Genomic DNA, 18,882 nt, shown 5'->3' on the forward strand with positions numbered 1-18,882 from the left:
AAGGGAAGTAATCCTAGGGATACAGTGCAGGGGGAAGTGTTTGCTTAGTATGTATGAGACTTTGACTTCAATCCCCAATACCAACAATAAATTTTGCCAAACATGGTGGTCTAGTCCTGAAATCTCAGCATTTGAGAAGCAGGAGGATCACAAGCTCAAGGTTATCCTTGGCTAATAGCCACCTTGAGGCTATATGAAACACTGTCTCAGAAAAATAAATAAATACTATATTTATTGACATCAGAAAAATTAGACTTTAAAACAAAAACATCACTTTATAAACAAGACAGTTCCTTCCCAATTTAGCCTGACCAATAATATAAACATTGTGTATCAAAATATGGGGTATAGTTGAGGATATAGCCACACAGATATTATATATATATGTATATATATATATATATATATATATATATATATATATATGGTTGAAAGTTAATAAATTAAGGCCCCTGTTAAGAAAGTTGGAAAATAACAATATGAATCCAAAGAAGAAAATAATGATAAAGTAAGAGCATAAAATGATGACTTAGAAAAAAAGCAGCAAGGAAAGAATTAATAAGGTCAAGCTATTTTCTGAGAAGACAATGCTAGTAAAAATTGAGAAGCAGGGTAATAGGAAAGGGAGACGGAACAACTAACCAAGAGAGCCAATGAACATGGCAATATCATGCAAACGCTACGGGCACAAACGAGATAAAAGGATCTTAATGACAATTTCCTTCAATGGTTTAAAAAAATCTACACAAAATGGACCAAGTTCTGAAGGGGGCAGGGAGAACAAGAACTATTAAATCCTAAGAATATGTACGACTACTAAAAGTCTCAGGAATCTTCCCACCATGAAAATTTATTGAAGAAGCAAAAATTTTAGCCTCCCCAAAATTCAAAGAGGCACAAAGAAAAAATAAAATAGAGCATATCTTAATTCATTTTCATCAAGGGAAAGTCTTCATGTTTTGCTACATGCATATTCACATGTGTGCATGCACACACATGTGCAATTGACAGAATTCTCTGTTACAGAAACGCATAAGAACAATCATAAACCTTCTAAACTGAAGTAAGCACAGTAAATATAGGACAAAAGAATTTTGGCACTAAATATCTTTTTCGAAGATAAAGTCACGAGGAACTAAAGCCAATATTTCTGTTGTCAAAGAAACACAGCATATTCTCAAAGGAAAAAAAAACAATTGATTTCACACAAATGATGAGGCTAGGTTAACTGTTAAGAGGTGAAGTGGTGTGAGAATGGCTTCTGAAAGGCAGCTTGGAGTAATATTTACCACAACACATATTCAAGCCAGTGTGTGTGTGAAGGTTTTACATCCCTAGGAGCAAATGGAAGGAAAATGATTTGTTTAGTCTACAGAGTAGTAGAAAATGATGTTCTCAATAAGCCTTAAGAGCTTTCTGAAACAGGAAAAAAGAAACTTTTATTTTTAGAACGTGAATTGATACCAGACTGCAAAATTGGAAGTCAATTATGCACAGCAAACATATACTCAAAAACTGGGGGGAAAGATGAATTTCAGCTCCCATGCACACTCCCACATTTCCCCACTGCACTCCTGAGTGTTCGTTTGAGTTACTGGAGGTAAGGGGAAAACCCACTTCCTCTCTCTCCTCTCACCCTTCAGGATCTTTCCCCAAAGCTCAAAGTACATATGTTCAACAGCACAAAACAGCAAACATGGAGCTAAGAGTGCATGCTTGGCCGAGCAAACTGTGGCATCCAAGTGCCACCCCCTACAAGTATAACCTTGAGATGTCCATTAGCCTCTGGAAATCTTACAGCTGAAGAAATGGCCGTGATAATAAGGCAGCTTCATAGAGTTCAATAGGAAATAAATGACGTAATATATTGAACTTCTGCACAGAGTCAAAGCCTTAGCTGTGATTATAAGCGGTCAGAATATAAAGTCTACAGTGTACTCTAATGCTGAATTTGAACGTATTTTTGAATAATTTCTTGTATTTGTTCATCTAGTTTTCATATATTTCGGAGATTCTCTTGTATACATGATACTCTGCTAGGGGCTCTTGAGTTTTCAATGAGTAAAACGTATTTGTCTTGTCCTTGAGAGTTTATAGCAGCTACTTACGTTCAGTAGCTACTGGTATTGTCCGATAACTGGTAATGTTTTCCAAGCCTGGTAAACTTAAAAGACACTTTTTCTTCATGGCTGATGAGGTTCAGGTTGATGTAACAATAAAATGAAAAGCCATCGAGTACAGTATGGTCTTCAATTGAGAATTAGACATCACCTGCTTTAAATCACGGCATATATATGTGTAACCCTATTGGGTGCTTAAACCTTATTTATAACATTAACTTACTAATACCTATATTTTATTTATTATTTATTATTTATTTTGTAAATTCAAATTGTTATAACGAATATTTATATTATTCATAAAAATTTGACAACTTACATCAAGTAAAACCCAGAAACAACTACTGTTTGAGTCCCAAAAGAAAGGAAAAGTGATGGTGCTGGACAACGCAGAACACTTGCTAATACACACAAGGTCCCAGGATTCGGCCCCAAGTACTGCAGAAGAAAAGGAAAGGATGAAAGTCAGTAGTGGCTTCAGAATTTGTCTAGAAGGAAGTTAGGTAGAAACCTGTTTGGGAGGCACTCTGAAAATTGCATGTACACAGTACTTCAGGCGACCAGGAAAACATATCATGATCTATTTCAAAACACAACAAAGCTGTTAGAGCCAGGGAAGCCAGTACAAGGAGCAAGACAGGGGAACCAGCTAGATACCAGTCCAAAAAGGCCTACGTAGATAATCAGGCTCCTTCTTCTGCTTCCATTACTCCATTTCATTTCAATGGCTACCCTTTCCAAAAAGCCTAGTCAAAAACAATTGGCCTTTGTTACCAAGGTTACCAAAAAGAAAGGCTCAACAAGGGCCTTTCTGTAAGAAAAAGAAAATGTCTAAAGAAATGAGAGCTCCAAGTGGGAGTAAAGAGTTACAAACCAAACAGACAGAAAAATATGAGGTTGTGATGAAAAGGGGGATCTGGAATGAAGAAGGCTGTGAAATATGGAAGGAAAAACAAATATAGTGACTCACCTGACAGGAAGTTCAGAGAAAAGAGGGAGGAGACTCTGTGCACATCTGAAAATAAAAACAAGAACAGATACTTAGGCCAATGTAAAGAGAATCTTCATGGTGCCAGAAGGCATTAATACTGCACACCAAGACTGCATTTTGACAGTGGAGTTATGAAAGAAATGAACAATGCAAACGCTGCTATCAGAGAACAGATTATAAATGGCAGGAACAACCCAAAGCCAGTTTGGGGGTGACCTCATCCATGTATGTATTGCCACTCAGCCTAAATCAGCATTAATTGCATTATAAGTATGCTGGGTGGTATAATGGTTAGTAGTGACTGTCAAGGTGACAGGATGTGGAAGGCAAGCTTCTTAGCACAGCTGTGAGGAGTTATTTTGATTGCATTAGCCTCTGGCCATGCCTGTGAAGGATTATCTTGATTAGGTTAGATAATGTAGGAAGATACATATTAAAAATGGATGGCATCATTGTAGGGACTGGTTCCTGAACTGTATAAAAAGGAGAGAACTGGGTGAGAAGGAACACTTGTCACTCTTCTTTCTGACTGTGGATGCCATGTAAGCAGGTGCTTCAAGCTCCTGATGCCTGCAAAGCTGTCAAGGTGGATGGGATTCTTGCACTGAGAGCCAAAACGAACAGTTCCTTCCTTAAGGTGCTTTTGTCAGGGTATTTTTTTTCTACCGCAACTGTAAAAATTATAAATATGGTGAGGTGATAAGGGTAGATCTGGGGTGGGGCAGACTCTTCCAGAAACAATATTGGTTATATGTCACTTCATATTCTGTATCATTTGTTTCTGAAAAAAAAAACATGTTTCAAAAGGCAAAGACAAATTGTTTTCTCTAAGAAGTTTGAGTAAATGACTATTGACTGAATAATACATTTGGCCCTGAGCTGAAAAGAGGAGATGGGGTCATTCATTACAGCACAACTGAGAGGAAGGCAGAAGCATGCTAGAGAGAAGAAGCAAGGTAACTACTTAAAGCACAGAGCGTTGCTGAGTCCCTGGTCTATATCTTTTGGAATATTCCATCACACCTTTCTCTGGTACTGCTACTGGCTCAAAGATGACAGTCACTTGGAATTAATGGCATCATCTCTTGTGAAAAAGAAACATGACCACTTTTGCAATCAAGGTATTCAGTAAAGAAACAATCCACCATGTCCTCTTGGAGCCAACAGATCTACTTCTGTCTTTTGTCAACTCACTGCTAGGACAGAAGTTGATGTTCAAGGAGGAATCCAGGATTTGGATGTAAAGAAGAGAAACCACAGTGAGAGTCTATTGATCATAGTAGGTTCTCTAAGAAGAAAACGGAATGTCTTGATGAATTGAAACCCAAACATGCCAAATCCTCCATTAAGCAATGTCTTGAAAAGGCAAGAAAAACGAAGGCCAAACATGTTCTGTCCTAGGATTACAAAACACAATTTACTGCTTAATATGGTACATGATGGGTACCAACAACATTAGCATAAGCAAACGGAAACAAATTGATTGTGAGTTGAGAGTAGAAATCATTTTATTATTAAACATTTGTAAAATTGCTTTCTACATAGAGATTTCAAATAATATTCCGATGCCACTTCACTACTCAAGCATACTATGTCTTCAAAAACCTTATTGACAACCGCAATAAAGCACACTTAATTATTCCTGCTAACACAGTCGATTAATGAACAACAGGAGGCTATGTTTGCTCCTTTGGAACATTTTTAGGTAGAAAAGTAGGGCAAACAACAGTGACATTTGCTTTTCCCAGTAGATGAAAAAGCATGTTAATAATACCGAAAGCTGGAGAGCTTGTGACAATATACACGCTTGCGTGCACTTAAGAGATTTTGATTTTTGAATTGTATATTCTTTATTTTTTAGTTTTTTTTTACTCATAATTGATTTTTTAAATTAAAATAAAATTTCATCAATTCCCTCTTTCCCTTTCTTTCCTCAAAGTCCTTCCATATAGTTCACAAAGAACTGCAGGCAACTAAAGACTGCTGAGAGAGGTTGAATTAGTCTCTTCCAGGGATGAGCTCCCTAACTGGTTATCTAATTCTAAGTAGTCAGTGCTGAAATCATATATGACAAGCAATACTGGATGAACTAAGCAGATTGTACTTAAATATCTATGCATATATATTGCATATATATATGCAATAATTTATTTTGAAGATATTGTCTTAAAACACTAAAAATGTGCAGAGATTTTAAATTCAGAGGTATACTGACATCCACAAATATATCAAGAAAAACAACACTCTTAAAGCCTTATGTGAGGTGAAGGAAGAATTCTCACTATCCCAGGAGTTGAATATTTGAATGATGGCACAACCACATTATCCAAGATGATTCAATGGCTGAAAGTGCACTTGATTTAGATGGCTCAACATTATAGAGACTGTCAGTACATATAAGTCAAATGAAAAAAAAGCAAGCTCTTCACACACACGCACACACGCACGTGCACGTGTGATTTTATATCTACATGAAGAAACAATGCAAGCTGTATTTGTGTATGTTAGCTTGTATACTGACATGGGTCAACTTATAAAGAAAAAATCATAAAAGAAAACCCACCAAATCTTTCACAGACGGGACTGGTACATGGAGGGTGAAACGAACCTGAATTCGATGAACACATCAATGACTTCATGTATTATTTATACAACTAAGCCTGTTTCTTTTAGTGAAGAAAACTGAAAGCATGAGGATTAAACAGTTCAGAAAGGAAGCTCTAGGACGAGATGGATGGGAGGGAATGCTGTCACTTTTTCTTCTCATTGTCACCTTCCCTCCTTCTTTGGAGCACTGAAGGCTTCTGATCTCAGACATAAGAAACCAGTTTCTCTTCTAGAAAGTAGGAATTCACATGAGCAAATCCTTGGTAACAATAACAAAAGAAATGTGAACTTGCCTCATGGACACTGAGGCCTGAACTTAACTAAAAAGCTGCTCAGCCTCCTGCCTGTGGATACCAATTTACCTTGATGGACACATTTCCATTAGTCCTCCTCTCACAGAGCTACTAAACAGGAAGAGGAATCCCACCCACACCAGCACTTCAGTAACGAAACTTAGCGGCTGCCAAGGTTTGGAGCACTTACGTCACTAAAAGGAAAGGGCAAGTCACAAAAGAAGCCCTATCAACTTATGTAAGACATGGCACAAAATAGAGAAGTTTCTCAGAGAAGAACAGCTAGCTCCCCAATTGCTAGGATTAACTGAAACCTCCCATAGTTGCAGAGTACCCCAAAGCATGACGTCAGGAGTTTGGGAATGTATCCAACTTTCTCTATTTATCAGGTTGGCTAAAGCTCAGGCAAAAGTCAATGTAGTAAGAAAGAAAATAAAGGCAAGCAGCCTCTATAAACGATTTGAGTGGGAGGGAATCTCTCCTTGGGTGTATCTAGGACCCTGCTCCAGGGCAGAAGAAAGCCTTCAGGGAGTTTGCCTCCAAAACTCAGAAGTCTTGCCCTGGAGAGCTGGTCCTTAGGTTATGCAACTTGAGGGTACTTGGCAGTCCAGTGGGAGTAAAGGGCACAGGAGACAACAAACTTGAGAAGCTATTTTACTGCGCTCTGAAGCAATGTGACCTTGGTCAAAGAACAAAACAAAATGGTGACATGTAGCATCCTAAAAGGTCCAGTGCTTCCTAGAATGTAATGATTAATTAGTGACCCAGACTGAAGACCAGAGATTGGCTCACAATCCCTGACAATGACCTTGACATCATGGGAGAAAGGACCAGAGGGCCCTGGCAATTAGGAATGGGTCCAGAAATAAGGGAAGAGACCTTTCCCCATACAAACAGGGGAAACAACTAACATGAATGGTGATGATGGTGATGATGGGGTCAAGTGGACATGTTCAGGACCAGCCATGCTTTAAGTTGGTTCATACTGTCACTGAGGAACACAAGTCATTCTAGATTAGAACCTTGGGGTCACACTATTTATATTCCAGCCCTTCTCTACAAGACCTTGTCTCCACAGACTGGCTTGTTTAGTTCTACATACAGCCCATTAGAAACAGATTAAATGTGAATTGTCAGGGTTGGAGAGATGGCTCAGTGGTAAAGAGCACCAACTGCTCTTTCAGAGGTCCTGAGTTCAAATCCCAGCAACCACGTGGTGGTTCACAACCATCTGTAAAGGAATCCAATACCCTCTTCTGGTGTATCTGAAGACAGCTACAGTGTACTTATATATAATAAATAAATCTTAAAACGTGTGAGTTGGCTTTTGAAATGTCTAAATATAATTCATTCACTAAATATACACCAAAATGCCTACATATATGTTTTAAGCAGGTTGTACCATATTCAAGGCCCCCTGGATAGTGGGACTAATGGTGCGTGAATCCAGCATATTATGACTTCTGTGGGGGGCATATGAACTAGCTGCAGGCAGCAACAAGAGCACTGAAGAAAGGTCCCTTAATCCAGAATAAGGAAAATCCAGGCAAATTACCTCTGAAGGGTAATGATTCGGCCACCTCCAGAGAATGTACAGCTCTCTCCATGGAAGGACACAGGAAAGAACATTCTAAAGAGAGGAATAGCTTAAACTGAGACACAGGGCCAAACAACTTCGAAAGGGAATAAATGTGTCATTATCAAATGGCAGAAGAGACCTAGATTGTTGCTAGAATTGTCTTCTGGGCCATCTCAAAAGACGACTTCTTAGACCATGGTGAAAGTGTGAGAGTTAAGATGCAATGGCGCAGCCTGGTAGTAGCTGGTACGCCTCTGAAACTGTAGCCACTATGGTATTTTTCTGCAACACTGACAGCATTCTTTCCTCCCTGGCTTTCTCCCTCTTTCTCTTTCCATCCTCCTTTGTCCTGTATTTTCTCTTTCTATTTCTCTTTCATTCCGTAGCTTATAGCTGACCAAGTATATTCTAGGGAGTGGAATATGGCTGGCTACTTCCGCCCAAGCTAGAATAGAGGGATAAAAGGTGCATAATGGAAGCTGAGAATGCAACTCAGTGAGAGAGTACTTAGAATGCAGAGTCCCTGGTAATGCATAGCACAAAAGAAATATGTGGAAGGGAAAATAAGAGAGGGGAGGGGGAAGAAGAGAAGGGAGGGTTGGAGGAGGGGCCAGGGATGAAGGGATGGGAGAGGAGACTGGGTGTGTAGTACTTTCCAGTTAGGAAAGTACTTGTCCAGCATTCAAGAAGCCCTGGGTTTGCCACCTAGCACCACAGCATAAAAGAGGGCGTGGTGGTGGCTATCTGTAAACCTGCCTGCCATTCAAGAGGTGAAATCAGTAGCATCAAGAGTTTAAGGCCATCTTTAGATCTATTAACTAGTTTGAGGTCAGTCTATTCTACACAAGACCAGATCTCAAGGAAGGGAGAGAAGGAGGGAAAAAGAAAATAAAAGTCACAAGGTAAGATAATCACTTCCAAATGACTCCCTGATGGTTGGTCCTATTGTCGTGGATGAGGCAATTGTTGCCTTCCACAGCACGATAGTACTGGGAAATGCTAAATTTGAAGTGATTTCAAAACAGGTCGTGATTCTCTTTTGTGTATAAGCAATTGTCATCTTACAGGTAAACACATCTACAATGATTCACCAGTTAGCCATTTCACAAAAAAATATAACCTTATGATTTCACACAAAAGAGACATACCGATTTCTTAAATGCAAGCCTCACACTAAGCTGAAGCCGTATAAGATTAGCTTCAAATGAACTTTCTTTCATTTTCCATGAAAACATCTCACCAGGAATGTAGACAAATACCTGTAATCAACCCTGATTGTTATGACTGCTACGTCCTAATTAACTGCAAGCTTCTCGTTCCACTATGAAGCAGAGCACTTCCCTCTATATTTAAGCTGTGTTTTGATGCTTTGTTATCAGTAATGAGAGGAGATATGGCTGCACAATACACAGTTGAGAAATGAAGAACCAATTGGACACATAGAATGGACCCTAGGAATTAAACCAAGAAGACCAAATATAGGAATGCTTCCTCCATTTACCATACTTTTGTCTTTTTTAACCCAAGTTGAAATGAAGGCCAGTTTGTTAAAATTCTATTTCCAAACTTATTTGTCATGTGATATGCACTAAACTCTTGACTGTGCCTTACTTCAGTCCTAGGGTGTTGAAGATGATGAAACACTTACTCACAAAGTTATATTGTTCCCACTGGGAATGAGTAAGAAGTTATGCTATCATTTGGCCCTAATTTGAAAGAAAAGGCTGTAGAAGGTAGGACAATAGTAACACTGCTATCTTTTTTTAAAGTTCAACATGAGAACTTCAAACTGAACCTTAGTATTGCTGTGTCTTTGCTAGTGTAAGAAATGGGTAACTATCCCTACTTTGGTAGACTGCAAAACATCAGTTCTTCATGTCCATTTATAATGTAACTCTACAGATAAAGCTTCTGTAAGGCAAAGGACACTGTCATTAGAACAAAATGGCAACCAACAGATTGGGAAAAGATCTTTACCAATCCTACATCTGATAGAGGGCTAATATCCAAAATATACAAAGAACTCAAGAAGTTAGACTCCAGAGAGCCAAATAACCCTATTAAAATGGAGTACAGAGCTAAACAAAGAATTCTCAGCTGAGGAATATCGAATGGCTGAGAAACACCTAAAGAAATGTTCAACATCTTTAGTCATAAGGGAAAAGCAAATTAAAATGACCCTGAGATTCCACCTCACACCAGTGAGAATGGCTAAGATCAAAAACTCAGGTGACAGCAAGTGCTGGTGAGGATGTGGAGAAAGAGGAACACTCCTCCATTGTTGGTGGGATTGCAGACTGGTACAACCATTCTGGAGATTAGTCTGGAGATTACTCAGAAAATAGCACATTGAACTACCTGAGGATCCAGCTATACCTCTCTTGGGCATATACCCAAAAGATGCCCCAACATATAAAAAAGACACGTGCTCCACTATATTCATAGCAGCCTTATTTATAATAGCCAGAAGCTGGAAAGAACCCAGATGCCCTTCAACAGAGGAATGGATACAGAAAATGTGGTACATCTACACAATGGAATATTACTCAGCTATCAAATTCATAGGCAAATGGATGGAAATGGAAAATATCATCCTGGGTGAGGTAACCCAATCACAGAAAAATACACATGATATGCACTCATTGATAAGTGGATATTAGTCCAAAAGCTTGGATTACCTAAGATACAATCCACAGACCACATGAAGGTCAAGGAAAAGGACAACCAAAGTGTGGATGCCTCAGTCCTTCTTAAAAGGGGGAACAAAAATATCCATAGGAGAATATGTGGAGACAAAGCTTGGAGCAGAGACTGAAGGAATGGCCATCCAGAGACTGCCCCACATGGGGATCCATCCCATATACATAAAGCCACCAAACCCAAACAATATTGCTGATGCCAAGAATGCTAACAGCAAAGCATTGAACTGAGAATGGGGTCCCCACTGGAGGAGTTAGAGAAAGGATTGAAGGAGCTGAGGAGGCTTGCAACCCCATATGAACAACAATACCAACCAACCAGAGCTCCCAGGGACTAAACCACTACCCAAAGACTACCCATGGACAGACCCATGGGTACAGCTGCATATGTAGCAGAGGGTGGCCTTTTTGGGTACCAATGGCAGGAGAAACCCTTGGTCCTGCCAAGGCTGGAACCCCCCCCCCCAGTGTAGAGGAATGTCAGGCGGGGGAGGCAGGAAGGGGAGTGGTTGGGGAGGGGAACACCTTTACAAAAGAAGGGGGAGGAGGATGGAATAGGAGGCTTATGGACAGGAAACGGGGAAAGGGAATAACATTTGAAATGTAAATAAAAAATCCAATAAAAAAAGGTGGAGTCTGTCTGTCCATTCCTTAAGTATGCGCTGACCTTGTCCTTGCTTTGTCCCTTGGGTCCATTCAAGTGGGATGCAAACAGAAGCATGGAAACAAGCCTAAGCTAGCCTGCCAGATGATGAAAGCCACATGCTGGGTCACTCCAGTGCTCCAGCAGCCAGCTAACCCCCAAGAACGGTCATTCAACTAACTTACAGTTGACTGCAGATGACTGAGTGGTCCCAACTGTGACTAGCAGAAGGACTGTCCCACTGAACTCAGCCAAGAGAGTGTATTCCAAATGTAAACTGACAAAATGGCTGTTGCTGGAAGCTGTCAAGTTCAAATTTATTATGGTCTGCATAGGAAATACACACCCACTCAAATGTTTTACATGTGAGCCCCAGCTGGTAGCATTATTTTGGGAAGTTGTGGGACTGCCTGGAACAAACGAGTGATGAGGAAAGGACGATAGATAGGCTTTGAGTGTGGTATCCCAACTCTACTTATGAGACCAGTCTCTACTTCTCATTCTGCCTAGATGTGAGAAGCTCAGACACTTCAGCTGCACACACCCACGACCAAGGAGCCACCTACTGCAGTCATTTCCCCATTATAGGTTGTGTCCTCTCAAACTGTGAGGCAAAATAAAGCCTTCCTCCCTTAACTTGCTTCTTGCCAAGTATTTGGCCACAAGTATGAGAAATGTAACCAATACAGAGGAGTGCTTTGTTGCATAGAAAAAAAGGTAACTTGTATCTCTCCGGCTCCTTTCCTTCTTCCTCATTCTTCTACTACCTTCCTCCTTTTCTTACCTTCTTTTTTGGCTATCTATAAGTACTACAGGGAAAGGACCACTGTGTTTGAAATGTTACACTGGGCTGCCTTTAGTTCCAAGCTAGCCTCCTTTATTTTGAAAGCGTTTCCTTGGTGCTATAGTTTGAATATTGTTAACACAAGGAGGGCTCATGTGTTGGAAGCTTAATATCCAGTTTGATGATGAGAAGAGCACATGCAACATTTAAGAGTTGGAATCTAGTGCGAAGTCTTTAAGTCCCCAGAGGGCATCAAGATAGCTCTTAATGGACCCATGAGTTAGTTCTGGTGAGGAAGTCAATATCAAAGAACATCCCAGCTTCTTTGTCTTCCTTTGTAATGTCTCCACCTCACACATATCCTTGTGATTGTTATTCCATCGGTTAGGAGAATTTTGCAGCCAAGGGTCAGGTACAAAGCCTCATATATTTGATTATAGCCACAAAAATCAGATCACTAAAGGCTGGAATGCTGCAAACATTGTGTGGTAAAAGGTTCCTAAGCCTAGAGTGAAGTGAGAAATATCTGAGGCCAACAGACTGTACTGTGGAAGATGGCAGTCCGCAGGTCATCTCTGGGCATGTTCTGGTGACAATCTCCCTAGAAGAATCATTGTTATTGCAATCTGTTGAACGTGTTTGAGACCTTTCTTCTACCCATTACTCCTAGCCATGGGAGGGGAGATATAAAAAAAATACAGTTGCAAGTCAGACACCCAAGGGTTAAGGAACATATCTAAGACTACCCTCATCCTCATGTGGCAGCCCAAGCTAAGAGAACAGAAAATAAATTTATAACTATATGAAGCTGAGTGGGGAAAATGCTTAGATTTCTATTTGTTTACTCAACCAATAAAAGGAAAAACCAATAGGATCACCTGGCTAATGGCATCAAACCACTTAGTGCAACTCAGAATGCAAAAAGAAGGTCATTTCTTCAAATGTTCTTCTTGCCATTACCACATTTACAGTCTGTGCTCTATTTCCACTGCAACTTGGTTTTCTTTCCCCCTCCCAAATGATGTTTTCTCAGACTTTTTGAAAAGCTTCCTTTCCCCTGGTGTCTTGGAACTCACTATTTGTTTGTGGTTATGACATTAATGCTTAGAAAGGTCAAGTGAGATGCCAGAGTTGGATAAATAATGTATTTTCTTTTGATGATACTATGAATGGGATCTTTTTCTCCCTCAAATTTTCCTGAAGGAGTTATCGTCTCTAGAGCAGCAGTTCTCAGCCTTCCTAAAGTTGCGGCCTCTTTACTACATTTCCTCATGCTGTGGTGAGCCCTAGCCATGAAATTATTTTCATTGCTACTTCATAACTGTAAGTTTGCTACTGGTCTGAATTGTGTTGTAAATGTGTTATATGCAGGATAGCTGATGTGCGGCTCCTGTGTAAGGTCCCCCAAATGGTTTTCAACCCACAAGTTGAAAACCACTGCTTCTAGCTGCATCTATTCCTATAATAATCATCAAAATATTAGGCAGATAGGTTATGCTCACAGTTCCTATCAGGTAGTACAAAGAGGAGGTGAAGTCTCAGGAACACATCCCCAGGGCTTGAGATCACCATGTTCTGGATGATTGGAGGAAGGACCCAACCCATTACTTCAGGTATCTTCCAATGCCTCCTCTCCTATGTCTATCACCTGCTACTGTCTACAGAAAGTCCCCTTTAAAGGGGAATTACTTTTCTTCATTAGTTTTGTTTTATATTGTGGTTTTCTGATGCATAGCCTTGGATATAGCCATGACATTGAAGAGGCAGGAAAGTACTAGCTTCCCATGTAGAATGGGACTTGGTGGCTAAGACGAAGATGAATGCTTTGTTTTCTGCAGAACGGAAAAGTCACTGAAGGATTTTACACCATGGGGAATCTGGTCCTAGCTTCACTTTGACAAGATCATATTAGCTATTGCGAGGTAAGTGAATGGGCAGAGACAAGAGCAGAAGTGGGGGTACAGTTTGGGCTTTCTGTGCTCCATTTTCAAACAGGTAGAAGCATGTCTACGCAGTTCAATAAAGCAGCGACACCACGTCAGAAATATTATCAAGAAAATGGAGACTCAGATTTGGCTACATAGTATATCTAAAATATCATGGGGGCTCCAGTTCAGGAAAGTGTGAAGATTGGAAATAATTGTATGTTTAATGGTTTTCTCTGTATCGGGGATCATAAAGCTTTTCTTTATAAATATTTTCAGGTTTGTGAGCTATGAACTGTGGTATTTCTGATGCAACCTGCCACTGCAGTAATACCCCCCCCCCACAATCTGTAAACAAATGGATATGGCTGTATTCCAGTAAAAGATGACTTACAGAAATAGGAAGTTCTCAGAATTCGGCCTATGGGCAATGGAAGATATAATGATGGTATTAATGGTAAGTGACAGTGACAGCTTAGAAGGTGGTGGTGGTGATAGCACTTGGGTCTGGGTTGGATGCTGTGATGGCTAATTTCAATCGCCAAATTGATTAAATTAAGAAACCTCTTGGGCTGGAGAGATGGCTCAGTGGTCAAGAGCACTGACTTCTCTTCCAGAGGTCCTGAGTTCAATTCCCAGCAACATGGTAGTTCGCAGCCATCTGTAATAGGACCCGATGTTGGGGTTGGGGATTTAGCTCAGTGGTTGAGCACTTACCTAGCAAGCACAAGTCCCTAGGTTCAGTCCTCAGCTCCAGAAAAAAAAAAAAAGACAAAATAATAGGACCCGATGCCCTCTTCTCATGTGTGTCTGAAGACAGCTATGCTGTACTCATATAAATAAAATAAATAAATCTATGAGGCACATGTTTCAGTGTGAGAGCTTTTCCAGAGAGAATTGAGGGGGAAAGGCCCATTCTGGATCTAGGTGGCATCCCCTTGTATCGGGTCTCAGACTGAATAAAAGTAGACAAGGAGAAAGCAGGCTGAGAACCAATGTTCCTCTTTCTCAAGTTTCTGATCTCCAGGAAATGATAGGCATCCCCATCAGCACGGTTCTGAGCCATTCAGGCCACCATACCTTTCCTGCCATGATGGGCTCTAGCCTCTGAACCATGAGCCCAAATAAACCTTTCCTCCTTCCAATTGCTTTGGATCAGGTACTTTGGCCACAGTAATGATGAAAATAACTAAGTGATGCTAAAGATGGGTGCTGCTCATTGCCTAGACTTCTCCTGATCCAAGGGAGGCTCAGAGAAACCTAGTAGTGAGGACTGCATTAGAGCCCAGTCCAACAAAGTTTCCAGTACACCCTCTGCCCTTCTAGCTACCTAATCATCAACCCCTACCAATCATTGTCCCCTCAGTATCCCGGGGTTCCATGATTTCCAGCCTATTTGGGATAGGTTATATGGGACACTGCCTCAAAATATTACTGCCTTTCACAATCATACAGTTTCCCTACAGCCTAACATCACTTTCCAGGTTTCCCCCTTCATACAAGTTTACAGGAAACGACTCAAAAATAAAGCAAGTATCAATAACCCAAAATTGGCACAGTTGACAGCCAATGCTGAATTTGGTTGGGGCACAGAATGCCGTGGGAATTGGGAGAAGGCAACACCATTTTCTTCAGCTCACCCATCCAGGAAAACCTCCCAGCTGTGGCCTGGTCATCCCTTCGTTTTCGTTTTCTTCCTCTCTCATCAAGGACAGGCTCTGCTAAAGCATCAACACTACCTGCTCCTTTTGCTTACAAGGCAGTCAACTGATCTTGTGTGGCTACACCGGAAGTGGAGTTATTTTTAATACTGGATGCTGTAAGGTTGGGTGGAGAAAGCCAGAACGGGAAGCCTCCGGCAGTGGAAACTCCTCTATCACCAGGGAACTTGGCTGTAGCATCAAGCTCTGGCCTCACACCAAAGCAGGGCCATCCATTTTCTTCTTTTTTTAGTACTATCCTTTTTGACCCACCCAGCACTGAGATTTGTCAGTGTGTTTTGCCAGGAGACCTGGCAAACAGCAACTTGTCAGGTTCAATGGCTCTCATTGACAGCCCAAACAGAGTCCTCTGAAGATTGCAAAACTGGACTCACAAACAGACCATAAAATTCCTACCACCCACAAGCGTCTGGACACTGCGTTTTCCTAAATGACCCCCAGCACCGGTGCAACATGGGTGGCTTCACGGCACTTTTTAAAACGATCTTTCCAAAACTGAGGTGTTCCAACTGGTGTGGAACTTTTTTCTCTTGCAGTAAAAGACTGACTCCTCAGATACTTTGGGAAAACAGGACCCAACTGAATGAATTCGAGTTTTTCACCAAGCAAATCATTCAACACCATACCCCAAAGACTGCGCGAACTGGGAGGTGCACTGGGTGTCACGTCAGTTCCAAGGGTTGTAACTCCCTTGAATAGGCTGCAAGGGGAGAAAGTGTACCTTAGCTGAAGTGTAAGCATCACAGCAGGAAGGCCACTCTCTATGGGTAGCACATAAAGAGACAGGGTCCTTCTGAGCCCACACCTGATTACCAAACCACACTTGGCTACTCAGTATAAGGAAGGGCAAAAATATTTTATTGGTAAGACTAGAATTCAAAGGATAAATCAGAAGGCTGAGAACATAAAAATCATACTTGTCACACGTACAGGTTAGTCTTGGACAGATGAAAAGTTTTACAACACAAGAAAAGTGTAGCCTGAGTATGAAGAGCAGTCTTTCTGTTGTCTTCCCGTTTCTCTTTGGAAAGTATGGGCATGAAGAGCTATGGGTCCAGCTCAGGGTACGGCATTTGTCTGACATGAGCAAAGCACTAAGAGGCTCCAAAAGAGTAGTTGCAGAGATGGTGGTCTCTGTCATCCCAGCACTCAGAAGACTGAAGCAGGGGGAATGTTGTAAGTTCAAGGCCAGCATGCCCTACATAGTGAGACTCTGCCTCAAAAATGTCTTAGGAGCGAGAGATGCCTCATCAGTTAGGAGTACTTTATGTTCTAGCAGAGAACCTGGGGACAGTTGGCATCCATCGCCCACATGGTGACAGCTCGTAGCCACCTATAACTCCAGGTCTAGGGTATCTGACATCCTATCTATCTATCTATCTATCTATCTATCTATCTATCTATCTATCTATCTACCTACCTACCTACCTACCTACCTACCTACCTATCATCTGGATCATGGACCCCCCTCCCTCCTCTCCTCCCAGTCCTATCCTCAGATAGCCCTGCCCCCATTACTCCCTTCCTGTCTCCTCAGAGAGGTGGAAGCCTCTCATAGCTGCCCCTCTCTTTTGACCTTGGAAGGCATACACTCAGTAATATAATGTGTGGATACTGACAACCAAGCACATACACAAACATAAAAATAAATGTGAAATGTTTTAAAAGCCTTCTAAAAAAAACACAAACCAAACCCGCAGGTCAAAATGGGGATGTCAAGAAAGCCGCAGGTCAAAATGGGGATGTCAAGTGACAGCAGTTCTCAGGAAGGAGTATACAGTAACTTTATAGATCCTTGTGAGTGTCACTAAGTACTAACCACAGGAAAGCTGCAACTCTGTGGCTAAAAGGGAAAATGAAGGCAAAACATTTGAAGAAGCGTAAAAGTCCCTGAATTTCAATTGTGACTCTGCCACTTGCTGCCTCTAAACCTCAGGTGAAGAACTGAGCTTCTCATCTACAAAATGTGTTTCCGTTTCTTCATTTATACAATGAGGGTAATAGAAACAGTATCTGTCTCCTGGCTGTTTAGACATATACATGTATCGCTACATTTAGAACACATAGATAATCCCTGGTACATAGTAAATGCTCAATGTAGTGATCATCAGTTTTGTACTTAGCAAGACATTGATGATATTACTTCCTATGGAAATAGTTCTGCCTGAATAACATGTAATATGCACCTACAAGTAAAACCAAATATCTCATTGTGATATCTCAAAATGGCCACTTTTAAAACTCACTTTCCATAAGTAATATACACTGCCTTTAATTATTCTATAAAATAATGCCACGTTGTTGTTGTTGCTGCTGCTGCTGCTGCTGCTGCTGCTGCTCCTGCTGCTGCTGCTGCTGCTGCTGCTGCTGCTGCTCCTGCTGCTGCTGCTGCTGCTGCTGCTGCTGCTGCTGCTGCTGCTGTTATTGAGTGCTGCTAAGGACTGAACCCAGGGCTTCATGAATGTAAAGCATGTGCTCGACCAATCAGCTGCACTCCCCATCCAATAATGCCAACTCATCGACAAGATTTTTAAGGCCTATTTGCATGCAATTAATATTGTATGCAGAAAACAAGAGGGATGGAGAGAGGCAATCTGTTTTTTTGTGCTAAGTCATAACAATTACTTCTGATATTTAACCTGAGCCCATCACACGTTACAGGATAAAGTGCTTACTTCTATTTGCTGCCTCCTTTACCTCTGCCTCTTTACCCATAAATTGGATATCATCACCATCTTTGTGTCTTTAAAGCTGGTCTATGGAGGGAGTCAGTCAGTAAAGGGAACGTTATCAGGTCAGCATTGATGGATAGTCCATAGCTGTCGGTGTCATCATCATTGCCTGCTTAGGTGAACCAGACACCTTTCTGACCATTTCACACCGGCTTATACCCTGTGGGTGAAACTGTGCTAATCTAGAAATGACTGTGTCTACTATGCTCACAGCTTCCTGCTCCTTTTCCTCCTCGACCAGCCCACCTCCTATAGCAGTCTGATGGCCCCCTTCCTCATGCCCATCTTTTTCCACTCCTGCCTTACTGATACTCTCTTACAGGTACTCTCTGTGCTTTATCCTTACTGTGAAGACCCTATCTCAAAAGGTTTTTATACTTCAAAGCAACTCAGATGGCTGAAGTCCATATATTTTATAAGAGGAATTTGGGGACTGAAGAAGAGGTGTATTCTCTAATACTGCTAGGGACCTCAACCAGCTCATCCCCAATCTGAACCTGACAGCAGGACTCCACCATTGCATGGAACACAAGTACTGTGTCACGCTTGGGCTCATTCCCAGACAATAAATATTTGTTGAGTCAATACTACGTGCCAGGCACTATGTAAGGCACTAGGAACGCACTGGTGAGCAAAAGGGACACAACTGTGCCTTCTCTGGACAGCCCACACTGGCAGGCATTCAAACAAATTGCAATGTAAATGGAGACAAGTCCTCAAGATGGCCATGAAGTAAACACATAGAGGCTAAATTATAGTATTACAGGAAGCCATGATACAGATAGCAC

The 18,882-nt window shown here is 41.2% G+C and overlaps 1 protein-coding gene across 37 annotated transcripts in view; it reads right to left on the minus strand.

Moving 5' to 3' along the window:
• Adgrg2 (adhesion G protein-coupled receptor G2) overlaps positions 1–18,882 on the minus strand; it is a 125,595-nt gene that overhangs the window by 70,978 nt on the left and 35,735 nt on the right. For 17 of the 37 annotated variants that reach the window (XM_087599221.1, XM_087599207.1, XM_087599215.1 and 14 more), the window contains one exon: positions 3,091–3,135. The exons of 7 other annotated variants lie outside the window; for them this stretch is intronic. Coding sequence is in view for 10 of the 30 variants with exons in the window: in XM_087599206.1 (XP_087455332.1) it covers positions 2,440–2,441 (2 nt within the window). In the remaining 20 variants the exon portion in view is untranslated. 37 annotated transcript variants of the gene reach the window in all.

The sequence above is a fragment of the Rattus norvegicus genome, chromosome X (genome assembly GCF_021556685.1).
Source record: "Rattus norvegicus strain SHRSP/BbbUtx chromosome X, alternate assembly SHRSP_T2T, whole genome shotgun sequence".
Lineage (NCBI taxonomy): Eukaryota > Metazoa > Chordata > Mammalia > Rodentia > Muridae > Rattus > Rattus norvegicus.